This window comes from Pinus tabuliformis, chromosome 7, assembly GCF_031772625.1.
Source record: "Pinus tabuliformis cultivar Carrire ecotype Pingquan chromosome 7, CPIR1, whole genome shotgun sequence".
NCBI lineage: Eukaryota > Viridiplantae > Streptophyta > Pinopsida > Pinales > Pinaceae > Pinus > Pinus tabuliformis.
The window spans coordinates 573,296,613-573,308,797 of record NC_142293.1 but is presented as its reverse complement, the minus strand read 5'-3'; the positions used below and the strand labels follow the sequence as shown (position 1 = coordinate 573,308,797).

At 33.5% G+C, this 12,185-nt stretch overlaps 1 protein-coding gene across 1 annotated transcript; it reads right to left on the bottom strand.

Annotated features, from left to right (window-relative positions):
- Positions 1-8,513: 8,513 nt before the first annotated feature.
- LOC149248717 (uncharacterized) lies at positions 8,514-9,616 on the bottom strand. Its single transcript, XM_089458526.1, has 2 exons — positions 9,376-9,616; positions 8,514-9,261 (listed from the first exon to the last, which is right to left on the bottom strand). Exons 1-2 carry the CDS (start codon positions 9,523-9,525, stop codon positions 8,620-8,622), a joined length of 792 nt encoding a protein of 263 aa, XP_089314652.1. The 5' UTR covers positions 9,526-9,616; the 3' UTR covers positions 8,514-8,619.
- Positions 9,617-12,185: the final 2,569 nt, after the last annotated feature.

The window sequence follows — 12,185 nt, the reverse complement described above, 5'->3', positions numbered from 1 at the left end:
CTAATACCTCCTAGGACTGATCCACACCATCCTACATCCTCCCAAGCTCCAAAACCGCCCTCTAATGCCACTTGTTCGCTACCACACTCGCACACAATAAATTAGATGCGTGATTAAATTCACATAAAAACACATAAAAATCCAAAAATATGTTTTTTTGGTTATTTATTTCTAGAAATAACATGGTTAAATATTTTTTACTTCCTTGAGTAGGTAACGGAATTTCTTTCATGGTTTTCATAGTGTTTTTGGTAGAAGTAGAATTCGCTTGTTAATTAGGCTTTACTAGGTTTTTCTGTACATTCCAGTCTTTCTCCTTTCTATAGTTAGAATAGCATTTGTAGAGTAATATTTCTTTCCTTTCATCACACAAGAGCTTCTTTGAAATCTATAGAAGTTTTCTTGAGCTCGTAGAGATCTTGCATCGGCTGACGAAGTGACAACCTGCAGTGAGAACTAGTACTTGTGCATGCAACACCGACACTTCCAAGTTTGTTACGAACTACCAGGTTGATAAAAGTAAAGTTGGAAGCCCATGAGTTGCAACATTCTTGTTGCAATACTGGTGCTCACCAGATGCCATCTGAAGTCTGAGCCTTATGCAAAGATATACAATCTTGTACCCATATGAAATCCAAGTTCTTGTACCTTTGAAGTTGCAAAGATATTGATCTAAAATTCTATGTTTCTGTCGTGACTCTAGCCACCTATTTATAGGTGGTATGCCTCCATAATGAGCCAACATGTCAATATGAATTAATGTGTCTCTTTATTGAGCTGAGATGTCATTTGTATATACTTTAAGGCCGACTTAACTAATCTCTTCATCATTTTACTGGAAGTCGTCTTCTTTGTAGGATGGTGCTTGTCTTGGAGGGCTACTTGACACTAGGTTGACCCATATTCTTGCTCAAGAAAAGATCTTTAACATGAATTTGATTCTTTGACTTTCCTAGACCTATGGAATGAGTAAGAAACTCATTCAAATAATTTACAAAAATAATATTTATTTTTCTTTATAAGTACAAAGATCAAAATTACATTTACAAATACTAAACCTAGTTACACTTTTCTTCAACACTCCCTCTTAACTAGGTAGGTATTTAGAATGGTACTTGGTCCTTCTCAATCTGAAGAATTTCTCATAAGAAGAATCATATTGGTAACCCATCTGTTATAGCTTCATAGTAACAAACATTTTTTATAGCAAGGCCTTGACGAACAACTCTATCTCTCATAAGGTCATAGCACAATGTTGTCGAGACCAATGATTTATAGACACCTTTATCATTGTCTCTCAAGGTACATACCCACCTAGGTTTTTATTGAGTATGACCTTCTAGGACTATTCTTATCTTGGGTTCCCAACCCTCAAATAATATTGGTCCTCTTGCCTACACTTATCTTGGATGCCCTACACATCCTCAAAGAGCATCAAATTCCATATGATTACCTAATCCTCCATTATTTCTTCCCAGGTGAAGACAAGAATGTTGCGTCTATCATGTGTCTACATCTCCATTCATGGCCTTCACCTAGACTTACGGTTGTTAGTCCAGGTCTAGTGCATGACACATGAGATAGAAAAACACAACTGTCACTCCTTTTTAATCAGGAGTGATCTAATCCAAGCTCCCTCTTGATCATGGACCTGTTAGAGCTCCTTCTTAGCTAGGGACTCTTATATACATCAACACCTTCTTCTTCATGGGTCCTTCATTTGCTTGATCAAATTTTCTCCTTGATGTCATAAAAGTTAATTGAGCTTCTTTCTTGTAGGGTAACAGTGATCGATCATTTTCCTCCTTAGTTCATCATGTCATTCCTTTCTTCACGGAAAGTGGCCTTCTTCATATTTGGAACCTTCTTCATATGACTACTTCTTTCTAATCATGCTTCTTCCATTCATCACATGAATGCTAGTTATACTTGTAAGTAGCCATGCATGAACCTATCCAGATATTATTCAAGAAATCAAATATATCATTAAATCAAGTCATACCTTACTAGGTGGCTCTTCATCATGAAACATTTATGTAGGTATCAACATCCTGCACTCATGTTGACACATCTCCCAAAGATATCCATTGTCAAGGGTCAACATCTTTTCCATCAGAGTCTTCATATATTTCTGAGAGATTTTCTAGTCAAGTATTCTTGATATTTTTGGATGTTCATTTCCTTCATCATGGTTGCATATCTCACGATCTCTTCCTTCTTTACACATTCCATTCCCAGGTGCCTTTTGGAGCTTTCTAATCAGAGTTATGTAATTGTAGTCAACCACCTCATATTTCATATGAGGTAATATTATGTTGATTTCATCTAGTGTGACTTATGTCTTTCTGCATCCTTTTAGAGGAGGAGATCATTTTCCTTCGATCATGCTTCTCAATATAGAAGTATTGATGCAACCATATGACATGACATTATAAAACTTAAATACAAGTATACATACCTCATTTTTACCTTTAGGTTGTCGAGGCTTCTTTCAACAACTTCCTTGATTAAAATATCTTCAACCCCTTGAACTGGTCTTATGCCATCATATCATTATTCATGAACACCACAAGTTGGAGTTTCTATTGAAACATTGGATTCATCCCTAGATCAGTGAATCTTCTAGTGAAGATTCCATTAGAGAACCTTGAGGATCTTAAAGATCCCTATCAAACAAGTGTTTCCCTTTTGTTACATGATGGGAATTCTTCAAATGTTTGAGTTCTATAAAGTTGTTTCCTACAACTTGCCTTCTTTCATAGAATCCCTAAGTTGTTGACATAGGTATCTTACGTATCCTCATGATCATAGTCACCCTCATGATGATGTCGTGATATCTTGTTTCTAATACTTCCATAATGTTACACCACATCCTATAACATATTCTAGTCACATTCTATGGAGGATCTAGGAGCCCAAAAAGAGACTTTATAAAGAGATGCTAACTTAAATAATTCTACTCCCTCTTATCATTGAATCCATTCAAATCCTTCCATCCTAACCAGTAGCATGGATTTTCTTTTTCTCCTCTATTTAATATTGTCCTTTAAGGACCATCTTTTCTTCTTCCAGCTTCTTTTAAGTCTCCAAGGTTATCTATGTGAGAGGACTTTAAAAGTTTCTTCTCATTAATTCAGAGGACACCTATTTCAATGACTTCGCCTATCTATAAAGACTGAGACTATCCTCCTTATACAAAGACTGACATATCAATTTGTACAACAAAGTCATTTAAATCAAAGATTGATCATAACCATGAAAGATACTTACTTGGAACATGAAGAGGAGATCCTTACCTTGATGCGTCTTTGAATGAGATTCTTGCTAGAACATTATTGAAAACCTGTTACCAAGACTCCTTGCACTGTCCAGCACTACGCATGACAAAAACTACTCCAAACTATATGTTATTATGATGTTCGAAATCGTTTCATCATCTTAAATTCTAAGGCACTTTGACTCCTTATTAGGTCTTTATGATTATTTATATATGGTACTATATTGCTGACACATAAATAGGCTATGGAGTATTAACAACAGTGTGTAGATATTGATCATCTCTTTATGACACAAAGACTTAGCAATGCTTGCCTAGAATAGAGGAGCTAACACTTCTTTAACCCAAGTAGATTTATCCTAGTTTTTCTTAGCAACATTATCTCCAAACTTTGACTTTACCGAGATAGTATGAAACACTCAGGATACTGTGATGTCACCAGGATTGCATGCTACAAAACCAAGATATATTGTAAGTATGAGAAACTGAACTGTGTGAGATATTTATATTGAGGAGGTTATGTGATCTTGACACCACGAAGTGATATTATAATGCCACTGATTTAAATTCTTCTTGAGGATATCAAAGACTATTATTGTTCTTGCAGTAGTGGCATCCCTAAATCATGTAGTAGTATAGAATATCATTATGAGCCTCAGACATAAAGAAAACCTTTGTAATGAGATCATGTAGCATTATTGTGAAGTATCATTTGTTGTTACATCGAGCCATTCATCATTGGAAGCACTAAGACTGTGAAGTACACCTAAGAATTGAATACCCAAAATTGTAGAGGGTGATTGATCTGTGGTTTTGTAATATCATGGTTTCTTTCAACATTTGTGACATAGATTTGAGTTTTGTTGTATGAACTCGAAACTGTGATTGCCAACAAGACTATGATATCCGAGACTATTCCTTGATATGAAGATGAGATGCAGCATTGTACATATTTTCAAACTCATATTTTGATTTTCCTAGATGCAAACTTGATCCTTGAATGTCTCTTTTTTTCCCTTCCTTAGACTTTAGCGCCTTAGCTCTGATACCATGTTGAAGAAGCTAGGGCACATGTAGTAATGAGATTCTTCTTGACTTGATAACTATTTGTGAGGCATTTTTAATTTTCTTATTAGCACAATCTTCTCTTTGACATTATTAAAGTGCGTTTCTTATTTCATCAAATAACTACCAAAAACAAAGAGACAATAACACAAGATGTTGGCATTCTGTCAAGGCCAAAACCTCTCCCTCTTGGAGAGGAAAAACCACGCATAATTCTTCTTATAAATATTCCAATTGACGAACACCAAGACCATGACCCTTGACTTACTATGCCACTCCAAGACCAAGACACCAATCCTCTTCTTTGTCACTGTTGAGATAATCATCATTGCTGCACCACTGAGGTCATCATCAAGATCTTCACTGCTGTTGCAACATCTTTGCACTTTCATTGAGGTCTTAACTGTACCACCAAGATCTTCTTAAGGTCTGCACCTAGGCTCACTGAGGTCATGACTGTTTCTCCTTCGTTGTGATCATAACCTTGTGACAGAGTCTCCATTGAGATCATATCTATGCTTATGATCATGACTGCAGAGAGTGTTACTATAGGACCTTCTTTTCCAAATTATGCCGAGACTGTGTAGAATGATGTGGGATCTTTGAGATTCTTGTCATCATTGTTATGGCAAGATGAGACTATCTAGAATGATGAGACATAATGTTCCCCTCTTGCATCGAAACATTTATCATCATACTTATGCTGAGAATGTTACTATTTATGTAGCACTCATCTGAAGCTACAATGATGCCATTCGAAGCTTGAGCCTTATGCGAAGATAGACAGTCTTATAGCCATCTGAAATCTGAGTTCCTGTACCTCCGAAGTTGTAGAGACACTGATATGAAATTCTATGTTTCTGTGGTGACTCTAGCCACCTATTTATAGGTGTTATGCCTCCATAATAAGCCAACATGTCAATATGAATTGATGTGTCTCTTTTATTGAGTCAACATGTCATTTGTATATACTTTGGGGCCGACTTAACTGATCTCTTCATCGTTTTGTTGGCAGTCTTCTTCTTTGGAGGATGGTGCTTGTGTTGGAGGGCTACCTGACACTAGGTTGACCCATATTCATGCTCAAGAAGAGCTCTTTAACATGACTTTCATTCTTTGACTTTCCTAGACCTATAGAATGAGCAGGAAACTCATTCGAATAATTTACAAAAATAATATCTCTTTTTCTTGATAAGTACAAAGATCAAAATTACATTTACAAATATCGAACCTACTTACACTTTTCTTCAACATGTTAGAAACATGACCCATTAGGATTATGAGAATCTATACTATTTTATTGAGAAATAATATAAGAGAAACACAAGTGAATTGAAATAATCATGGGGAAACCAAGATAACTCTTAGAAGATGAATCCAAATGCCATAAATCATTTATTTATATGTGTATCATATTAATAAAATATAAAATATATCATACATTTATCTTCTTTCGTGTATGTCTAACATATTTCCTTATAATTCACTTTCATATGTCCAATAAAGATAGTAAGAAAATATTTGATATCAAAATCTTAAAAATTAAGATTTTTGTAACATAATTTTGTTAGATTGCATTGGAAATTTTTCCTAATACATTATCTGACATTTCAATTGGTCATTATGATGTTTATGGTGATAGACATTAATTTAATTATCAATAATTATGAGGTGGATGGTAGAGATTTAACCTCAACGAAATATGACAATATATTCACAGTACTATTAAGCTTTATATCCAAGGTAGTTATGCTCTTTTAATCAATTTATTTCAAAATAATGAAATAAAGAAAATATCATATCAACATGTTCCTATTGGATATGTGGTATTAATAAGTCATGGTATTGTAACAAAAATTATTTACAAGTTAAGAATTTTAACAGTAAAGTGAAAGGGAAACGATTTGGCTACTAAGTCTAGCAAGGCATACATACTCTATCCCACTTTGGTTTTGCACCTATGACCTCTTAGGATGAAATACATGCTCTTAACCATCAGGGCCACTCAAGCTATTAGGATGAAACGCATGCTCTTAACCATTAGGCCCACTCAAGCTATTAGGATGAAACACATGCTCTTAACCATTAGGCCCACTCAAGCTATATAAATTGTCGAGTAAGTATTTTAATGCTTACATTGAATTGATACCTATGAATGTTTACCAATCATTTAATTTATATGATGATATTAATTTATTAAAAATCTATATTAACATATTTTTCACATTGCCTACAACAATGACATATCACTATCCAATAAAATATAGAATAAAATTCATATTCTAGTAAGTTAAAGATTCTTTCTATTCCCACGAAATATTGCCCAAGTTTTTGTTTCTATATTTTATCATATATTTATATACATCTCTCAAACTATAATATAGTCTCCAATAACGATATATTTACAAGTAGTTTAAAAACCATCCAATCTGATATGAATAATTTCTTCACATTAATCCTTCTCCAATAACTAAATATTGACCAGTAATTCGAAGGGCCATCCAATCTAGTATGAATAATATCTTCACATTAATCCTATAGAAAATAATTGCGCATTTCCAACGTCACTGAGAAATGAGGGAACACCTTGGCCTAGTTGTATACCACTCCATTTCAATTAATAAATTTGACATTTTAATTAATAAATTTGACCTATAGAACAAATACTAATAATGCTACCAGTTTTAGTGATATTGCTTCAAGATGTTCAAATAGAGCAATATGAAATGTGCAGATAAGAGAACTGGGTTACTTCTAGCAAAATATATTTTGATAATGAAATAACAATTTGACACTATTATAAAAAGAGCCACCATACCTTACCTCCCTGGTGACTCTGTTTATTATAATTCATGTAGCTGTTAATGGTCAGAAAAGGTGACAGAGATAGAGATATTTACATTGTGTCATGACAAAAATGATATATATTGCTGTGAGGATTAGACATAAGAGAAGCTGCATTCTATTAAATGTGATTTCACTGTACATATTTATGTGTGAAAGACATTTATAATTTTATTGACCATTAAGTGGATGATTTTCAAATGTATTTACATGTCAATTATTGACATAATCGAACATATAAATTAAATGGACCTTTATAGAATCTTACAATGATGCTAATTTTCATTAAGCTTTGCTGAAACATTTTAAAAAACTAAAAGGTCAACTTCCATGGCTCGTGAAGTTTCACTGAACTTTCACCAGTTGATGATATCAAATATATCAACAGCAAACATTTCTCTTTGCATAGAACCATATAACAATATGCCATCAGCTAGGGCATCAAACCCTGGTTCCTCAAAAATAAATCTGATCATGCCAGTAGCTACGGCATCCCCACTAATGCCCACTTGATTATTCTTCTGTATCCCATCATTTTCAAAGTCAGTGGTAAGATTAAGGTTAACCTAACACCGATAATGTCAGTCATTTGCAACTAAGGGATATGACCCATCTAAACCATATATAATTAAAGATAAACCCTAAATATATACATAAAAAGAGGGCTTATGCCAAGTGATGCATAGACAGATATCTGACATGGGGGTTCTTGTTCGCCATAGGAAGGTTCTTAGTACTCTCAACAGGGGATGAAATTATGCTTCAGAGATGTTCATCATTGTTTGTGTCCTCAAGAGGTTCTGTATCGTGTATGCTATTGACAAATGCAGAGTGCCCGGCTCGCTCCTCACCATTGTCTGACTCTTTCTATTAGAAAATATATTAGGAACAACTATTAGAAAATATATTAGGAACAACTTAGATCTGCTATATTTATTCCAAATTAGTTTTTCAAGTAAATCTGATCTATTTATCTCAAATCCTTATTTTTCACTCATCTATTTACCTCAAATCCTTATTTTTCACTAATCTAATTTTCGTTGATCAGTGTAGCTCCATTGATCTAGTCGGTTATGTAGCTGATTAAGTTACTATTTAATTTTATTTTGTGTGAATACAAAAATGAATTTAATTCTCTAACAAATTCAGAAATAAATATTTAGATTATAGAAACTGTACAGTTACAATTCGTAATTCTAATAAATTTCTAAAAGCTTAATACCAAACAGAAATCTAAATTTCTAAAAACTTAATACCAAAAAGAAATCAAAATTAACCATAAAATTTACACTCAGACAAGATTTAAGAAATGACACACCTTGCAAGATTTAAGAAATGACATATCTTGCATCATTTATTTAGGGTTTGTTCATTACATTTGTGAAGATCAATGATGTTTTTTTCATACATCATGCCAGGGACAGAGCCAGGCTTCAAAGAGACGATTTGCCTATTAGCATCCACACTGGAAGTTTGCAAGTGTAAATCATGTTTTCATCGCCCCACGCCTCTTTAAACCTTGTGCATACCTTTTCATTCAGGATGTCAACGCCCTTCTCTCTAGCTGTGACCACAGGAGATGAAGATTTGTAAAATCCCAACAATTTGTCCAACGACAGCTCTGTTTCCATCTCCAGTTCCAAGGGATTACCCTCGCTTCCCTGCCCAGTATGTAGCACAGGTTCGAAGGGGAAGGGCAGCGTCCGATATCCTTGTGCCACATACTCCAATCTGGGGTCCCAGTAAGGCCTGGTCGATTCCCAAACATCTTTACACACTGCATCAACAGCAGGATTGATGGTAGGAGTCCAATAACTCCACACGGCTATCACACCCCCTGGTTTGCGCAGGAGGCGTTTAACTTGAGAGTAAAAGGTGTCGAGGTCGAACCAGTGGACTGCCGTGCCCACCGTCACCAGATCCACCGATCCCTCCTCCCCCACCGTCGAAAACAGCTCTTCATCCGTCATGACGGGCGGAGTGACAGCAAACGTCACTTTCTGATGTTTGTGCGCGAATTCCAGCTGATTTTTGCTTATATCTGTGGCGATCACACGATCGTAATGCTCTGCAATCTACTCCCCCATAATTTCATTAATTATTGGTTGTGACGGCCATGTATTCAAAGTTTCACATGAAATTCGACAGTCTGTGAAATTCAAAAAAGAAAAGAGTTGAAGAGCTCTTACCGAAATAGAAGCCTGACCATTTCCGGCACCCACATCCCAAGCCAGTTGGTGGTTGGCAGTGAGAGAGGCCAACATAGAAAACCAAGAAGCAGGGTAAGTCGGCCTGTTCTCCGAATACTCGTTTGCTTGTTTATCATGCAGCATCGCCATGTTTTCCTTCCTTGCTGCTCACGCACTCGCAGTTTCAGGTTACAGCTCAGAGATTGCAAGACCAATGGAGCACTTTCATGTCTCATCGGTATTCCTTCTCTCTTATATATATATATATTTTGGAGGGCGATGTATTCAAATCAAATACAATTTAGATTTTTTAATTCGAAACATGGTTAGAACTGTGGATATAATTCACGTGAACTTTATAAATGTAAAATAATTAGTTTGGGCGAGCTTTATTTTTATTATTAAATAATTTATGAAAAAAATAAAGTTAAAAGTCATTTTTAAAGAATTAAACTATGCTAAGAAAAGTCTCAACTTAACTAAATTTTAGACAATCTTAATAATACATATCACTAATAAATAGATTATTCTTTTTTCCTCCAATAAAGTATCTTACACCAATCTAAATTAAACCTAATTTTAAAAAATAATTCACATAACTTTAGTGAACCTGGTCTTATTTTTGAATCACCCAATTAAATACTTCGTTTTTAAAGGCGAAAGTGAACATGGTCTTAATTTTCAATCACCCAATTAAAGTCAAAGGATCATCCTACGTAGAAGATAATAGAGCACGTGTAAAGTAAACGTCATCAACATCATCAATTTTGAATATATTTTTTTTTAAATGAGGGTATATTTTTTAAATGAGGGGGTGAGTCACTTTATTAGAAGCTATATATTAACTTATTTTTCACAATTTTTCACAATTTTTATATATATGTAAAGAAGGGAAATGTTCACAATAACTGCGGGGCAGCGTAGTCATGTGAGGAGGGTCGAATCCGGGTGGAGAGGCTATAAACAAGCCATCTTATCCACGTAGGATAAATGCCCAAGTGCGAATATATATATATATATATATATATATATATTATTTTGCACTCTCAAATGTAAAAATAATTATTTATTTTTAATATTTGTAAATTTACAAAGGTTAAATTCTTTTGTATACTGTAAAAATTATAATTAAATTAAATTAAATTTTTTTATTTTTGGTGAAGCGAAGAGAATTAAAAAAATTAAAATATTAGATTATATTTTAGTTACTAAATTATCAAAATAATTTAATAAAGTTAATTATCATTATTATAAAGAAATGTGATATTTTGTTATGTAAATATTTTGATTTGTGTAAAAAAGAAAGACGCTTTAAGAAAAAAAAAATGTTGTAAAAGAAAGATATTATGGAAAAATATATTATAATGTTATATTTTGTAAATATAAAAATAAAAAGTAAAATAAAAGAATAAAATTAATAATTATAAGAAACATATATTTTAAATCAATCAATTGGATTATATTGAGTGAATATGTAAAACAATTTTTATCTTTTTTACTTATTTTGCTAATAATACAAGGATAAGAAATATTGATGTAATAACTTTCTTTAACTGATTAAAGAAGATAATAAATCCAAAATTAAAATAAATCTAGATTAATATTTAATACTAATAATTTTTAAAAAAATATTTACCTAAATTAAAAAACTCTATGACGCAAGCGATTACGCGTGACTTATACGCATTTTTAATACGTGCTGACCTGTAATGCACTCAGTTTTGTTTTTACGAAAGATGTCCGTATTATTGGCAGGCAATGAATCAAGCGATTACGGGTGATTTGTATTCATTTTTAATATCTGTAGTGTGCGCAAGTGATGACGCAAGGGATTACGCGTGATTAATACCTAATTTTAATGTTTTTTGTCGGTAATGCATTTGGGTTTATAATTTTAAACCAATTTTAATGTGTAATTTAAATCTGGATAAACACATTCATCACGATATCCAAAATTAATAAAATTATTATCATAAATGGTTTGTTTTAAATAAAGTTAAATAAAGTATTAAATTTAAATCTAATTATAAATAATTATTAGGTGGATGGTTAGAATTTAATTTCTATTTAGTATTTTAGAATATTTTTAATAGTAGTTATTGAGATTTATCTCAAAAGTAGTTATGTTATTTATGTTTTCTATGATATTTTGGGCACACGGTACTCACGGTACTTGTACATGGTATTAGTAAGTCATGGTATTGTAACACAACATATTTACAAGTAACCATGGAGATTCACCCACTTTACCATGGAGATTCTTAACTCAAAAGTCATACTTATTTACAAGTTAAGTAACCATGGAGATTCACCCCACTTTACCATGGAGATTCTTAACTTGTAAGTAATACCATGGTTTACTAATACACCATGCTCAAAAAACCATAAGTCATGTTCATATCACACTTTTTAATTAATCTATTTACTTAAAGGAAAATAAAGAGCATAACCACTTTTAAGATAAGTCTCAATCTTTGATTTGTAACTAAGATTAGCACAACCATATGCATTTGCTAGAGGTATCAAAACCATTAATCACTCTGAATGTCACTTAGGGTTTGATCTGAAGCGAATAGGGTTTATGCAGCCTTTGTCATGGCTAGATGACACCCACGTGGGGGGCTAGTGGAGGCCCCTCATTCAAGTCACTTGTAGTTGGTTGATCATACCAACCATCTCCATGAATCATTGTTCATCATCAACATTCTGCACTACAGTCTGGACCCTCTACACAAGCAGGGTCAAGTCAAGGATAAGTGAATAGATCTACTTCAAAGAAATTTGCTAAGACTCAATCAAATCCTGGCTCA

What these genes read in the sequence shown, in the direction of transcription:
- LOC149248717 (XM_089458526.1), bottom strand. Translation starts at nt 9,525, where the DNA reads ATGGCGATGCTGCATGATAAACAAGCAAACGAGTATTCGGAGAACAGG. An exon ending in ATGGTCAGGCTTCTATTTCG is followed by an intron (nt 9,262 to 9,375) that starts GTAAGAGCTCTT and finishes ATGGGGGAGTAG; the next exon opens with ATTGCAGAGCATTACGATCG.